At 43.2% G+C, this 16,982-nt stretch overlaps 2 protein-coding genes across 3 annotated transcripts; both read left to right on the forward strand.

The window, feature by feature from the left end:
• The first annotated feature begins 5,025 nt into the window (after window positions 1-5,025).
• On the forward strand, window positions 5,026-16,938 carry LOC118230082 (apolipoprotein A-IV-like). 2 transcript variants are annotated; one of them, XM_035422823.1, is made up of 4 exons: window positions 15,291-15,388; window positions 15,497-15,552; window positions 15,759-15,909; window positions 16,011-16,938. In XM_035422823.1, the coding sequence occupies exons 2-4, from the start codon at window positions 15,513-15,515 to the stop codon at window positions 16,585-16,587; spliced, it is 768 nt and encodes a 255-aa protein (XP_035278714.1). In that variant the 5' UTR covers window positions 15,291-15,388; window positions 15,497-15,512; the 3' UTR covers window positions 16,588-16,938. The 2 variants fall into 2 exon arrangements, with proteins under 2 accessions (XP_035278724.1, XP_035278714.1); XM_035422833.1 differs by lacking the exons at window positions 15,291-15,388; window positions 15,497-15,552 and adding an exon at window positions 5,026-5,073.
• Window positions 5,143-6,482, forward strand: LOC118230015 (apolipoprotein A-IV-like). Its single transcript, XM_035422685.1, has 2 exons — window positions 5,143-5,418; window positions 5,511-6,482. Exons 1-2 carry the CDS (start codon window positions 5,204-5,206, stop codon window positions 6,097-6,099), a joined length of 804 nt encoding a protein of 267 aa, XP_035278576.1. The 5' UTR covers window positions 5,143-5,203; the 3' UTR covers window positions 6,100-6,482.
• Window positions 16,939-16,982: the final 44 nt, after the last annotated feature.

A 16,982-nucleotide genomic window follows, 5' to 3' on the forward strand; every position in this document is an offset into this window, starting at 1 on the left:
CATTTTAAGAGAATGTTCACTTCAAGAAAATAAATGTACCTGCCATCCCCTTTGTGACTTTTCCTAAACATATGTACTGAACATTATGATGTATTTTGAATATCAATATTTCATAAGTAAATTAAATTATAAACACTTACTTAGATGGCAATGCACATTGAAATTGACCATACTTTATCTTGCCTGTATGCTTTTGATGATTTGGATTGCTGTGTGTATAACATTGTTGCTGCAGCCCCGCAGAACAAGCCCCAGGCTGGGCCAAGCCTGCAATAGCAGTCCGAGGTTTTAGTGACTTGCTTGTAGTCATGTAGCCTGTCTGAGTCATTGAGTAGAGTTTGGTACCAAAAACCCAATAGCAGACACTGGTTCTCATACAACCAGTAGGCTAACGTTACCTCCCGGACCGAATCGTAATGCATCTTTTGGTGCTTAATTTCAATGCCATCTGTGCTAACATTATACACTCACTCCAGTGACTCGTTTGCAAGCTAGCTAACATTAAACTCTGTCAAAATGCTGAAAGTGAAACGGTCTAAAGAGTGGTTGCATTTTACCCAGAAATATTCACCAAACAATGGGATGTGCCTGCAATAAAGATTGTCTTTAATATCATTTTCTCATTTTTTTGGCTGGACCGCAACAGCGGGGCCAGCCCTACAAACGCGAATGTCTGTGATTGATTCACTGAGTGATGAAGTTACACCATTGGTCGGCCGAGTTATGAAGTTACACCATTGGTCGGCCGAGTTATGAAGTTACGCCGTTGGTCGGCCGAGTTATGAAGTTACGCCATTGGTCGGCCGAGTTATGAAGTTACACCATTGGTCGGCCGAGTTATGAAGTTACGCCATTGGTCGGCCGAGTTATGAAGTTACATCATTGGTCGGCCGAGTTATGAAGTTACGCCGTTGGTCAGCCGAGTTATGAAGTTACACCATTTGTCAGGCTTCTGCTTTTTTCTGTTTTGGTTTTTCTTTATCTGGGCCGCTTGATGGTGGCACTTCAGCTTTTATTTCAGTTTGCTCCCTCATTAGTTTTCCCTGTGTTAATTGTATTACTGTTTTCTATTATTCAATCATTGTTTCTGTTTGCGTCTCATTATCCCTTCCCTGTCTATAATTGTGAATTGTGCTCAACTGTGTCTGATTAGTTTCCCTGTCTATTTAAGTTCTTTGGTTCCCTGATACGGGTGCTGGTTCCTTGTGATTCTGCCTGTGTGATTCTGCCTGTATTTTTTCCCGTTTATTCTGCCCGTGCGTACCTGCCTGTTTGTCCGCCTGCCTGTTTTCGGCCTTCCTGTGTTCTGCCCTGCCCAAGTTCTGTTCTGCGTTTTTGGGATTATTGGATTCTCTTCTGTTTTCTATTTTTGCTTTGCTTTCTGAGTTGCCCTGCGAGGCCTTTTTGTTCCCTGCTTTTTGTTACCTTTTGTGATTAAAGTCTTTGCTTGGATTCACCTTTTGAAATTCTTTGAGTTTTTTCTCAATCTGCATTTGGGTCCTGGTCCCCGTTACCTGACAGAAGGAACCAGCCAGTACTGGACCCAACAGAGATTTTTTTTTCTTTCTTCCTTTGGTTTTTGGTTTTTTGTGTTCGACATGCCACCGGTCTGGCGCAAGCCGGTGATCGCTGGGAGGCCCTTCAGGTCCAGTCCTGCCGAAGGACGGGCCCCCCTGTCCGGTCAGGAGGCAGCGCTAAGACTGGTGGACATATGCCAGGGGTTGCGCAAATTGTTGGATTACACGACCGAGTTTAGCGCTGTGGCCGCACAGACTGACTTGCCCCAGTCCGTCGTGTGCCAGCTATTTCAGGACGGCATGAAGGACTCCCTCCACGGCGGGCTGATTAATTCAGGGCCTGCCGAGTCATCTGACTTCCATGCCCTCATTATTACGCCTCTCCACTGGGAGGAGTATCTCCGGGGGGCCGCAGATATGCCCCCACTGGCCAAAAAATACTCTTTGTCCAGTGCGCCGGAGCCCTCTCTGCCCAGTGCCCAGGAGCCGTCACTGCCCAGTGCCCCGCAGGAGCCGCCTGCCCAGTCCCGAGTCCAGCAGGAGCCTCCTGCCCAGTCCCGAGTCCAGCAGGAGCCTCCTGCCAAGTCCCGAGTCCAGCAGGAGCCTCCTGCCCAGTCCCGAGTCCAGCAGGAGCCTCCTGCCCAGTCCCGAGTCCAGCAGGAGCCTCCTGCCCAGTCCCGAGTCCAGCAGGAGCTACCTGCTCCGCCTAGCGTCCAGGAGAAGCCGCCTGCTCCGCCCAGCGTCCAGGAAGGGCCGTCTGCTCCGCCCGCTGTCCCGCAGGGGCCGCCTGCCCTGCCCAGACTCCAGCAGGGGCCACCTGTCCTGTCCAGTGCCATCGATGCCCCGGCCCAGGGCCCAGAGACCTAACACATCCAGCAGCCCTGCAGCTTTTCTGCAGGCAAGCCTTGGAGGGCGTTCCCCCTTGGGGATGGGGCCAGTCTGTTCACCTGCCCCCTTGTCTGTTTGTCTGCCTGTCTGCCTGCGTGTTTGTCAGCCAGTGTGTTGGCCTGTCTGTCCACCCCCCCCAGGCCGTCGGCCCGTCCGCCAGTCTGTTTACCCGCCTGTCTACCTGTCTGTCTGCATGTCAGTCTACTTGTTTATAGTCCTGTCTGCCCGTCTGTCAGTTTGTATGTCAGTCGTTAAATTTGCCGCTCTCCTTCCCTGACTCTCTGTCCTTGGAAGTGTCAGTCAGACTTGCTGTGTGTCTCCCCGCCTGTTTGTCTCTCTGTCTGCCCTTTTGTTAGGGTTCCCTGTCTCAGTTCAGTTCAGTTCAGTTCAGTTTAGTTTTCTTAGTCATATGTTGGTTAACACAGGGTCAACGGTACAATGAAATGTGTTGGACAAGAAAACAGGTCGGCTCAGCAATAAGAGCACTAGTTATAATATAGAATATAAGATAAAATTTAAAAAGATTTAAAAAGATGGAGTGAGGTATAGATAAAATATAACCCTATATACATAATATAACACTATAAACCTAAATGAAAATGAGGATTTATGTATAAAAGTAAAGAGACAAGTGTATACAATATTACAATATTATTGCACATTGGATATGTAGCAGTCCTGGTTTAATACCAGCAGTCATGATTGATAGTCCTGGCTGAATAACAGCAGAGCAGGTAAGCAAATATGCAATGTGGAATACTTAGATATGTGAGTTGCAAAGCCTGATGGCCTGGCAATAAAAACCAAGTCTGGTGGTACGTGCAGCCATGCTCCTGTATCGTCTGCCAGACGGTAACGAGGAGAACAGTCTGCATGCTGGGTGGCTGCGATCCTTGATGATGCTGTGTGCCTTCCGCAGGCAACGCTGGTGGAAGATATCCTGAATGGCCGGGAGTCTGTTGCCAATGATGTGCTGTGCCGCTTCCACCACTCTCTGTAGTGATTTGCGGCTGTGGGCAGAGCAGTTCCCGTACCAGACCGTGATGCAGCCCATCAGAAAGCTCTCGATGGTGCACCTGTAGACGTTTGTGAGGATGCTGGCGTTCATGCCAAACTTCCTCAGTCTCCTCAGGAAATAGAGCCGCTGACAAGCTTTCTTGACCGTGGTGTCTGTGTGTAGTGACCAGGAGAGGTTCTTGGTGATGTGCACACGAGGAACTTAAGGCTGCTGACCCTTTCAACCTCAGCATCACCAATGTGGATGAGGTGGTGTCCACCCCCCTGCTGTCTTCTGTGGTCTACAATCATCACTTTAGTTTTACTGACGTTGAGAAAGAGTTCGTTGTCCTGGCACCAGCTGGTTCGTGTCTTCACCTCCTCTCTGTAGGCTGTCTCATCGTTGTCCGTGATGAGGCCCAGGATGGTCGTGTCATCTGTGTCAGTCCATTTTAGTGTCATCTGAGTCCAGTCCCGTGTCGTCTGCAAGTCCAGTACCGTGTCATCTGTGAGTTCAGTCCCATGTCATCTGTGAGTTCAGTCCCGTGTCATCTGTGAGTTCAGTCCAGTGTCGTCTGTGAGTCCAGTACCGTGTCATCTGAGTCCAGTCCCGTGTTGTCTGTGAGTCCAGTCCAGTGTCGTCTGTATGTCCAGTTCCGTGTCATCTGTGAGTCAGTTCCAGTGTCTGCCTGAGTTCTGGCAAGTAGCTTATGAGGATTTTTGCGTTTGCCATCCCCCCATGCAAAAACATGTACGGGCATTTAGGTTAATGTCTGTTAGAGGCAGCGCATGGGTTGATTGAAATTGCCAACGTAGGCTACCCATGCGCATAATCCAAACTAAATCCCTTGCCCCTAGTAGTTCCCCTGGAGTGCTCTCTGTATTATAGCTCACTGACATCACATTGAGGGCCACTCGCAAAGATGAATGAAGAACTCAGGGATACCCCCTTCAGCATGAAGCCTGTATAAATAATAGTTATTTAAAGGAATGTATTTTTTAGAGAAAGTTTTTGGTTTTCCATTAAAATAATTTACATAAATGAAATACAATGTATTTCGTACGGAAATGTATTTGAAAATACTTCAAATATGTATTTATATACATTTTCAAATACAAATACATACTTGTATTTGACCAAGGGCTGTAATAAACAAAGGCAATAAAGCACATCATCCAAAACCACACCAAGTGGCTTTGAAACAGGAATGAATTCATTGATTAATTTAGCATTCCATAGTAATGATGACAGTGGCAGATTGAATGAAACTGAGTAACAGCACTGATTGGCTTTGGTTTCTGACAAGTCTGCAGAAGTGCGTGTGAGGTACAGTATGAGTCCATGTGCTGCAAAGGTCCAAGGATGTCTGCTGCATTAAATCCACAAAAGGTAACATCAAGGCAGTAGTGTTTGGACTTTGTGTTCCACATCCCTGCCCACGGTTCTCTATATAGTGGTCGGGCACAGCAGAACGGAATCAGACACACTGAAGAAGGCTCACACACAGGTAAGATGGAAACTGCTCTTATTTGTCAAGTGTTTTAAACTAACTATGCTGTTGTAAATGAGATGTAGTTTGTCATGAGGTATTAATTAATATTCTGGTGTTCTTTGGGTTCACAGATATAGCCATGAAGTTGTTTGTGGTGCTTGCTCTTGTGGCTTTTACTGGTGAGTGAATTTTACTACTTTGCTTATGGTAAGTAACTTTAATGAGAACGCTTTTTGAAATGGACACTATCTTCTGTGAAAGTCACAGAAGCTGATAAGAAATCAAAAACACTTCTATGGCAAAGTTGTAATGAAATTGACAATCAATGCTGTATTACAAAAGCAAACAAAATTGTTTTGTCACATGCCAACAGACTGCCAAGCCAATGTTCTGAGGTCAGACGAACCCAAGCCACAACTGGATCTGGTGAAAGATGCATTCTGGGACTACTTTGTCAAGGCAACAAAAATAGTTCTAGATACTCTGAAAACCATTGGAAACTCTGCGTTTGGACAGCAAGTGAAGTAAGTAGCACATTTGTAGAGTGTTGTGACTGTAGAAAACAGTCTGTCACTGACAAACTCTCATGATCTGAATCTCTTTTTGTCTCCTACAGTGAAAAGATCACAGAAGGTGCGGAAGTAGCCAGCCAATACAGTGCCATAGTGCAGGATCAAGTTGTCGTCTTTAGCCATGAGTTACATAAAAAGCTTTCTGAACATGTGGAACAGCTGTCAGAGAGCCTGCAGCCGGATATAAATGAAGTGAGGGTCCAGCTGGAGCCCTTAGCAGAGAAGCTGAGTGCCAACATTCAGCAGCAGATGCAGAAGGTGAGGCATGTGCTGGACCCCTACACAGAGCCCCTGGACACTAGGGACCTGGAGCGTGCCCTGAAACGGATGCATGTGAAGCTGATACGCACCCTATTTATGAGTGTGGATCAGCTGCTGTCCCACCTGCACTCCCAGCTGGGCCCCTCCACTAAGGAGCTGAAGAAGAAAGTGGAGGAGCGCGTGCGGGAGATTGAACGCAGTGTGAGTCCCCTGATCAATCTTTTCCTAAGAGAGGTGATGGGCAATGCCCGGATGCTTGAGAAGGCCCTGGCACCCTACATAGTAGACCTGAAAGTGAGGCTGGACCTTTTTGCCCAGGACCTCAAATCCCAGCTCACTGCTCTCTGGGAGTCTTCTGCCAAAAGTGCCTAAGTGCAGGAGGAACCACTCCCTGCTCCCCTTATCGATTCTAACTGCCTGAGTCTCTCTGGGAATTCAATAAGGCACCATGATCATCTTTGCTTGATGCTCATTTCCAATACCAGTCAGTATATGAGCACTCTTTCTTAGTTTTGCAGTACTATTAACAACACTGAACATCCAGAGCAGTTGCGATGTGTACTTGTATGTGTAATTGGCTATCTTAGCTCAAACAAATTAAACAAGCAATATTACAATGCAATGCTCCCCAGTGTTTCCTAAATTATTTCAAGTAACTTGGCCCTGTGTTTTTTCATTTTACCATTTTAAGAGAATGTTCACTTCAAGAAAATCAATGTACCTGCCATCCCCTTAGTGACTTTTCCTAAACATATGTACTGAACATTATGATGTATTTTGAATATCAATATTTCATAAGTAAATTAAATTATAACATTACATTACATTACAGGCATTTGGCAGACGCTCTTATCCAGAGCGACGTACAACAAAGTGTATAACCATAACCAGGAACAAGTATGACGAAACCCCTAGAGAGAAGTACCGGTCCAAGTACAGGGAACAACCGCATAGTTCAACCTGGACCCTGGTGGTTAAACTGATTAACACTAACAACGAGAACGGCAACAACGCAATCTATGGAAAAATAAATACACATAAAAATTACAAGTAGTCGTTAAGACTGGCGCATCAACTAAGTCACCTATTAAACAGCTGCCTAGTTACAACCCTAAGTTTAGTCATTTACAGGGGGGAAGGGATGGGGAGAGGTGCAGCCTGAAGAGGTGGGTCTTCAGTCGTCGTTTGAAATGGGTCACAGTCTCAGCTGTTCTGACCTCCACAGGGAGGTCATTCCACCATCGTGGGGCCAGAACAGAGAGGAGACGTGTTCTGGAAGTGCAGGTGCGAAGAGGGGGAGGTGCTAGGCGTCCTGAGGTAGCAGAACGGAGGGATCTGGCTGGCATGTAGGGTTTGAATATCTTGTGAAGGTATGCTGGGGCTGATCCCTTGACTGCCTGGTATGCTAGAACCAATGTTTTGATGCGAGCTATAACAGGCAGCCAGTGGAGGGTAGTGAGCAGGGGAGTTACGTGGGAGTGTCTGGGGAGGTTGAAGACCAGACGAGCCGCAGCATTCTGAATGAGCTGCAGGGGTCTGGTGGCAGATGCCGGTAGTCCAGCCAGAAGAGAGTTGCAGTAGTCCAGGCGGGATAGAACCATTGCTTGGACCAGGAGCTGGGTTGAGTAGGTGGTGAGAAAGGGGCGGATTCTGCGGATATTGTATAGTGTATAAACACTTACTTAGATGCCAATGCACATTGAAATTGACCATACTTTATCTTGCCTGTATGCTTTTGATGATTTGGATTGCTGTGTGTATAACATTGTTTCTGCAGCCCTGCAGAACAAGCCCCAGGCTGGGCCAAGCCTGCAATAGCAGTCCGAGGTTGTAGTGACTTGCTTGTAGTCATGTAGCCTGTCATTGAGTCATTGAGTAGAGTTTGGTACCAAAATCCCAATAGCAGACACTAGTTCTCATACAACCAGTAGGCTAACGTTACCTCCCGGACCGAATCGTAATGCACCTTTTGGTGCTTAATTTCAATGCCATCTGTGCTAACATTATACACTCACTCCAGTGACTCATTTGCAAGCTAGCTAACATTAAACTCTGTCAAAATGCTGAAAGTGAAACGGTCTAAAGAGTGGTTGCATTTTACCCAGAAATATTCACCAAACAATGGGATGTGCCTGCAATAAAGACTGTATTTAATATCATTTTCTCATTTTTTTGGCTGGACCGCAACAGCGGGGCCAGCCCTACAAACGCGAATGTCTGTGATTGACTGACTGACTGACTGAGTGATAAAGTTACACCGCGCATGTCTGTGACGTTGGCCGGTTTGGTCCAGCCGTATACTTTAACCTGGTCTTGTTAAAAAGGTAGACTACTGTTTCAGGTTTGTAAAGTGTTGTTTTGCAGGAGTGTCATCAGAATGTGAACAATATCCATCCTTAGACATGAAATGATAGTATGTGGAGTTTGCGTGTGAAATGACAGAGAATGAGTTTCAGAAATATTAATTAGTTTCCCTCAAAGATGATACAGCTGTAAAAGCAATAGTTTAGTTATTCGTCAGCAAGCAAGCTAGCTTCCACTCAAACAAAAGATGGTTTAAAGACCTGTGCACTTCCTTAGAAGTCCATTTTGCTTGTGTATCCGATGGTTGTATAAGCTGATGTAGCTAAATGTCCAAAGGGGAGCCGTATTGTTTGCGGTGCTGGAGCATTTACAAAGATGTAATCGGCAGCAAAAATAATAACAAAATATATATTAAAAAAAAGAATAACAAAAAATCCCCTAAATTCGGGGCTTGATTGTGTGGATGCGTGAAGTTGTTTGTGAATTTTGTCTGCTTAAACGGGATCAGAAAGTATAGACGCTAATGTTCTTAAGGGCTGAGAGTCTTTGGTCATTGTAGTTATTTTTGTAGGAAATTCGGAAAAGTGCCAAACTCACTGCTGTATAGGTATGGGGAATGCCACACCAAGCACTAATGTGGCAGGGTGGCATACCTGCCAAGTTTTCTATTTAGCAAATGAAATGCATGATCAATTGGATTCAGATCAAGTGAATGACTTGGCCAGTTATCCGGGTTTTTTTTTTTTTGCTTTTGAAGAACTCATTTGCTGCTTCAGCAGATGTTTGCAATCATTGTCTTGCTGTAAGATGAAGTGCCGTCCGATGAATTTAGAGGCATTTGCTTGAACCTGAGCAGATAAGGTGCTTCTGTATACTTCAGAGTTTATTGTGCTGCAGCTATGAGCAGTTATATCATCAAGGAAGACACGTGAGTCAGTACATATGACAGCCGTACATGCCAAAACCATAACACCCTCACCACTATGTTTCACAGACCTTGGGCAGTTAATTGTGGCATCCACATTTTGCTGTTTCCATCACTCAAGTGAATCTTGGTCTCATCCGTCCATGAGACCTTTTTCCAGAATTCTGCAGGCTTTTTAGGTACTTCTTAGCAAACTGTAACTTGACCATTCTGTTTGTGCAACAAACTAGTGTTTGCATCTTGCAGTGCTCCTCCCTGGTTCTGTTAGTGAAGTCTCCGGCAGGCAGTAGTCACTGAAACATCCACACCTGCCTCCTGAAGAGCACTTCTGATCTGCTGAAAAAGTGTTTGTAGGTTTTTCTTAAATATGGTGGGAATATTTCTGTCATCAACTGTAGAGGTCTTCCTTAGCCTACCAGGCCCTTTGCAATTATGGAGCTCACCAGTGCACTCTTTCTTCTTAATAATGTTCCCAACGTTTGATTTTGATAAGCCTAATTGTCATGGTTCCTTATTCCGTTTGCTGTGCGGCGTCGTGGGTTGTGCTAATCGACGCCGTTTCACGCTAATCGGCTACTCAGTATCCCTGTTGAGGAAACTGAGTGCTGTTTCAGGTAACTGAGTGTGGTAATCTTCAGGACCGCCTGAGGGTGCTCCGTGATGGCTTTTGATTACGACCGATTGTTTGCACCTGACTGAGAGAGCTTATATATGCTCACGTGAGATCTGTTCTTTGCTTTAGTGTCTACTTACGTACACAAAAACCGGTACAGAGAAAAGCTCTCTTAGAGAAACTGTGGTAAGAAAAAGGTATAGGATTTTAAAATTTAGCTTTTGTTTTGACTAGTAGTAAGACCCCTGTCCCACTAGTCACCTAGCTTTAATTCTTTATTTTCCTTAAATGCCTTTTGCCTTCCCCATTGGAGCACCGACTACAAGCCAAGCCATATGTTCCAACATCAGTGCCCAACCACAATAATGCTCTGGTGGCTGCATGTAAACAAATCCATTTTGCAGCCATGTTCCAAAGTATTGTGGAAAGCCTTCCCAGTGGGGTAAAAAACATCTCATAAAAAACACGTTTTCAACGTACAAAAATGCCAAGTTACTAAAAAGTCTTGATATCAAAATGACGCCAAGTTACGATACTACAAACCATATAGGCTATCTTGCCTCACCGAAATGACATAAGATGTATCTCAAAGCAATGCTACCCAATATTTCCTCAGTTCTTTCAAGTCACTTGGCCCTGTGTGTATAAGCATGCACTACATGGACAGGCCAAACATGTGTGGATGGCTCTCTCACAGTCAAGATTGATTGAATAGGTGTGTGTATGTCCAATTTGTATTGGTATGTAGGCCTATGTATTTCGCTGCCCAGGCTTTCTGTTGCGTGAATGGTAGTATGTTTCTTGGTACAAGTGTGTTCGTGAATGTGAATATAAGATGCTGCCAGGGAAATGTCCCCATGCGGATAAAGAAGTTCTCTATGTATGTATGTACAATATGTGTTTTACATGCAGTATTTATTGTACGTAGCAAATATACAATTAACTTGCACATGTACTCAAATTCAGTTCAGAAGCAAGTATAAACATGTTTTCTGGAGAAATGTGCTTCCTGTCGTTGCTCAGCAGCAGTTTTGTACATTAATTAATTTATACATTAATTTCAATGTTCAATGTGTTCCATGAGGCAATTCGAAATATTTGTCTCTTTGATCTGACAGAAAGTTTGCATGACATAGTGAAATGGTAAGATTACAAAACACAGGGCCAAGTGACTTGAAAGAACTGAGGAAATATTGGGTAGCATTGCTTTGAGATACATCTTATGTCATTTCGGTGAGGCAAGATAGCCTATATGGTTTGTAGTATCGTAACTTGGCGTCATTTTGATATCAAGACTTTTTAGTAACTTGGCATTTTTGTACGTTGAAAACGTGTTTTTTATGAGATATCAGTTCTTTTTGCAAAGCGTTTTATTATGAGAGTGAGAAATGCGACCCTGTAAAAACGGGTGTGGATTATGGCTATCGTTGTGTGAATTTGTACAGTCTGATGAGCGTGTACCGTTCAGCAGTTTCGGTTTGCTATATATGTAAAACAGTGGCTGTGAGAAAGGATGCAGTGGCGTAAGCGTAAACGCATCAGGAACGCAGATGGAATATGGTATGTACTCACGGATTTGACGTCCATCCAACGAGCCTTGACTGACAAAATAATCAACACGCCCGTAGAATTATAACTCCCTAGGTCGCAACTTGTGTAGCCTTCTGTCCTGCTCCGTTGTCTGTTATTTCGTGGAGATGCAGTTTTAGTGTTTGTAAGGTTTATCCTTCTGTCCTGCTCCATTGTCTGTTATTTCGTGGAGATGCACTTTTAGTGTTTGTAAGGTTTATAAGGCATTTTGATAGGCTTATCTGCAGGTAGGAATCCTCTTCGCTGTTTTGCTAAACTAGAACCGGAAAACATGATAGTGCAGAATAGGAGCAGACGCATATGTCCCAGCAGGTTTTGCATATGAGAAAATGACAACAGTGTGAGAGAAATTAGGATGAAATTACGAAATTCCGTAGTTGAAACAATATGTTTTTAGCAGAGTGGGCATGTAGGTGAAGGTTGACATGATCACGGAGTATAGTGCGAAGTAAATGGAGTGACCATGAGCGAGCTTATATTCCTTATCGAATGGTATATATAACAGTCGCTGTGTAGCATTAACCGTTAAAGTAGAGGTTTAAGTAACATGTGAAATCCGTTGCACTGCTGTGTTTTTTTCATGTTCAGTGCTAGTAGTTATAACTATGAGTGAATCATGATTTTAAATGTAAATGTTTTAATGGGGAGTAGCAGAACATACACGTAATTGTTTGTATGTGGCTAGATAGAGAACAGGGCAAGGTAACATGAATGTAGAAACGTGACGTTTGCTGATAAGAAGGTTTTGTACGGTAGCCAAGTGAAGAAATGTAGTTAGTAGAAATGGCACAGCGGTGAACTGGTGTAACTTTGTAATAAAAGGAATACATTTGCCGTCATGAAATGCATATGGGTGGCCATGAGTGAGTTTTGGTAAAGCAAATATAATATAAGCGTAAGAGAACGTTAGTGTAAAAGAGGAAAGTATCTGCCTGAGGACGAGGCGGGATTCAATCGTTCAACCGGAGGTTTACCAGTCTGCCACCTTGTTAGGGGCAGCACCATGACATATGCAATGCGTGAAATATAATTAGCAAACCTGTCCGTGGTTTTAAAGAAGAACACAGGCGAGTAAGAGCAGAAGAGCTCCGGTTGAATCCATATGGCTTTGCAATATTGTAGCCGGTGAACAATTGAACGTGCAGACGGTACGTCATAATACTGTGGTGCAAAAGCAATAATTGAGAAGTAGTAGACAATTTTTAGTGAAGGTAAAAGCAGGTTAAAGGAGTAACATGGTGGTTGAACGTGACACTTCTCAGTTGTCTTTAGGCAAGAACAAAACAAATGTGCATAATTATTTTTTATTATTCAGTCATTTCAATGTACTTTAAAACGTGTTTTTCTAAGCCTAAATTTCCCACTATAAAAGTTCACCCGAACCGTCTGGGCGTGGTAATGAGAACTGTCAGTTATGTTAACTGTCAGTCAGCTATGATTGACAGACCGTGGCCCGTTACCATAGCTACCCCCATGATACGTGCTGTTTTTGGGAGACTTTTCACAAGCTAGCTAGCTTAGTAGTATATGAAGTACCGATATATAGCTATGGTAAAGACGTTGACTTATATCCAATTAAAATTTTTGCTATCTAGCTAGCCAAGTTAAGATGAAAGCACAACTATGACGTCCTCATAAAAGCAAACTAGCTAGCTAACGCTATCGATAACATTGCGTTATGAAAGCAAACTACGTAGCTAGCTAACGTTAGCTAGCTAGCTAAATGAATATAACCAGAAATAATCCAATAGTCCTTAAAAGTCACTCTAATTTAAGTGAACCTAACGTTAGTCAAATATGTGCATTGTCTTGCCTGTAAGCCAGCCGCGCAAACTATGGGTCCGGAGTTATCCATGGGTTTACGGGGCGTGGAAAAGGGGAGTGGTGTGGGAGTACTGTGTTCGTGACGGACCAAGTTGACAACTTTGTCAACCGTTTGAAAATAGGATGGAAAATTTGAAATGCATATTTTTCCAAAAATGCAGAGCGGACATATTTAATACTGTACTCATAGTGTTTCTTCAATGCCTCGTGTGCAAGTAGCACATAAAAACGAGAAAGTGTGAAAATCACCATCGTACTCCTTTAATGAAAGGCACTCTTAGGTGGGTTTGAACCTTTGACCTTGTGTTCTCAAGACTGTAACCTTACCCACTACGCCACAGGCGGACTAGCTGTTTGTACTGTCAATGTTTCAGAGTAAGAAGGTATGGATATTTTGCGTGTGTATGCGAGTTTTCCATTGGGTCGTGTAGGTGAAGATTTGGCGGGTGTCGGTAAAATGTCCAATGGGGAGACATGTTATTAGTGGGATAGGCGGCAGGAAAAATAAGAATGAGAAGAAGAAGTAGAAGAAGAAGTAGAAGAAGAAGAAGGAGAAAACGCGAAATCCCCTTAGTTTGGGGCTTTATTGTGTGGACATGTGAAGTTGTTTATGAAATCTGTCTGTTGAAATGGGGTCAGAATGTACAGAATTTAATGTTTTTAAGGGCTGAGTGTCTGTGGCTGTTGTGGTTATTTCTGTGGGGAACCCTGAAAAGTGCCAAACTCTCGGTGCTGTATAGGTATGGGGGCATGCCCCCGCCAAGGCGTAACTTGGCGGGATGGCATACCTGCCATCCCAATATAGGTCTTTAATCCTGTATTCCACTACGGGTTTCAGGACACTATTCCATGGCTTACCAGTCAGAAATTGATTGCAAATGAGTCAAACAGTTCTCTTTTTTTGGACCAAACAATTTGATGACATGGGCAAAAAAATGTATACAATTAATTTATGAAATTCAGCTTAATGCTGTGGTCTACTCTACACCAGTGCTTGGCATATACTAAAAACCTACACACAGTCTGGTCCTCCCCCCATTATTGGTGTAACAGGCCTGCTATACCAATGAAGCTTACAGGTACAGACTGATTTTAAAATATATATATGTATTATAATTCATGTTTGATGATTAGTCATTCTCCCATAAATTGATTTTTTGTCTTTCCTTACCAAATGCATTCTAAAAAAAAACATATGCAGGGGGTCATTAAAAGTAGTTCAGTTTAGCAAGAAATGTATTTGTTTCACTATAGTCAGAAGGTGAGGATGTGATTAAAGTAGTTTTTTGTTTTAAGGTGTTGTATTACATTAAACCTCAATTAGCCATGTGACACATATTACAGTACAGCCCTTAATCAAATCAAGGAGTTGGGGTCTGATGTCTGTACCATATTAAATAAGTTGTCTTGTGCCCCACATGAAATAATATAAAACTGCTGTATCTTATGAGTAAGTGCTATTTCCGCAGAGTTAGCAGAAATGTTTGGCCCAGGAGATGGATTCATCAGGATTTCCCAATAGATTTCACAAATGTTTTTCACGCAGATAAAGGGCAAAATCCATTACCTTAGATAAACCTTAGATTATGTCCTTGTCCTGGTCGTGAGGAATCCACTGCACTTTCATTAATCACTGATCAACTTCGATTTGCAACAAAACTGAATAGGGTATCAGTTTAAAAACAATAATAATAAAAAATAAAATAATAATAAACCAGACCTGGTTCAAAAACATAGTTAAAGTATTTTAATTTTTAAATACTTTTTTAGAAATGATTTGAAATATAGCGTTTGCAAATACTGAGTATTTAAATTACAAAATGTATTTGAAAACACATTTGGATATATTTGAAATTACTTTCAAATATGACTTTAAAAAAACATTTTAAATACTGGATTTTCAAATACAAATTGTTTGATTTAATGGAATTATTTGAAAATACTTTCACAACATAAGGCCAGTGGTCCAACATGCACAATTGCACCAAGCTGTTGAAAGATTTGAAAAGCATTGGATATGCGAGAAGCTATCAGTTCTGAAAGTTGAGCATTTTGAATAATTAGAGGACAGTATTTTGATAAGAACACGCCAGGTGACTGCTGACGGCCTCAGTTTAATTTTATCAGTGTCCAAACATACTAAATGTAAAAGATGGAACTGTAGATATGGCTGTCAAACGCTCTGAAAGAAGAAATACTGTTAAAGGCCACTAAAAGATTGCATGGGTACAATTAAACTGGCAAGTAGCTTATCAAAAAGTCTGAGTTCGCCATCCCCCACCCCCCTCTCCCATGCAAAGAGCAGTTTTTGGACTTTGTGTTCCACATTGCTGCCCACGGTTCTCTATATAGAGGTCAGGCACAGCAGGATGGAATCAGACTCAGAGCAGAAGGCTCACACACAGGTAAGATGGAAACTGCTCTTATTTGTCAAGTGTTTTAAACTAACTATGCTGTTGTAAATGAGATGTAGTTTGTCATGAGGTATTCATTAATATTCTGGTGTTCTTTAGGTTCACAGATATAGCCATGAGGTTGTTTGTGGTGCTTGCTCTTGTTGCTTTTACTGGTGAGTGAATTTTACTATTTTGCTCACAGTATGTAGCTTTACTGAAAACACCTTAACTTACCATTTTGAAATGAACACTATATAATGTGACAGTGCCAGAAGTTGACCCGAAATAAAAAACACTTTTATAGCAAAGATTGTAGTGAAATGAACAATCGATGCTGCGTTAGGACGTAAAACAAAATTGCTTTGCTACATGCCGACAGGCTGTCAAGCCAATGTTCTGAGGTCAGACGAACCCACGCCACAACTGGAGCAGGTGAAAGATGCATTCTGGGAGTACTTTGTCAAGGCATCACAAACGGCCCAAGGTGCTCTTAAAACCATCAGAGAGTCTGAGTTGGCACAGCAAGTGAAGTAAGTAGCACAATTGTAGAGCATGGTGACTAGAGTAGACTTACCTGTCACTGACCAATGCTGGCGATCTGAACACCACTCTCTCTGTCTGTCTCCTACAGTGCCAAGATCAAAGAGAGTGTGGAAGTGGTCCAACAATACAGAGAAATTGTGCAGGAACAGGTGATCGTCATTAGTGACAAGTTACATAAAAAAGTTTCTGAACATGTGGAACAGCTGTCAGAGAGCCTGCAGCCGGCTATAAACGAAGTGAGGGTCCAGCTGGAGCCCCTAGCAGAGTTGCTGAGGGCCAACATTCAGCAGCAGATGCAGAAGGTGAGGCAGGTGCTGGACCCCTACACAGAGTCCCTGGACACTGACGCCCTGAGGAACACGTTGGGTAACATAATTTGGAAACTGTTGCGAACCGTAGAATCGAGTCTGACTGAGCTGCAATCCCAGCTGGGACCCTCCACGGAGGAGCTGAAGGGGAAAGTGGAGGAGAGCATGCAGGAGTTCTGGGAAGTTGTGCGGCTCCTGGATAGAAGCCTCCAAAAAGAGATCTTCAACAAAATCTGGATGCTTGACCGGACCCTGTACCCCTACGCTGATGGTCTGAAGGCAAAGCTCGATCCCTACATCCAGGGCCTCGAATCCCAGCTCACCGCTCTATGGGAGTCTTCTGCCAATAGTGCCTAAGTGCAGGAGGAACCACTCCCTGCTCCCCTTATTGATTCTAACTGCCTGAATCTCTCTGAGACTCCAATAACACATGATCATCTTTTCTTGATGCTCTCTTCCAGTTCCTGTCAGCTATTGAGTGGCTCTTTCTTGCTTTTCCTGTAATATTAACATTGAAGACCCACAGCAGTTATGACGTCATTCTTTTGTTCAGGAAGCGGTAAGAGAATACTCTGATACTGAAGCGAAGCATTTCACTTTTTTCATGACTGCTTAGATATGTTTTTTTTTCACATGTTCTGTAAAAATTGATGGATGCTGTGTTCACAGATTTCTAACTTTCTGAAATAAAGGCAAGAAAATGAATTATTCCTGCAACTATTTGTTTTAAATTTATTTATAAGGAATACTTG

This window comes from Anguilla anguilla, chromosome 1 (genome assembly GCF_013347855.1).
Source record: "Anguilla anguilla isolate fAngAng1 chromosome 1, fAngAng1.pri, whole genome shotgun sequence".
Taxonomy (NCBI): domain Eukaryota; kingdom Metazoa; phylum Chordata; class Actinopteri; order Anguilliformes; family Anguillidae; genus Anguilla; species Anguilla anguilla.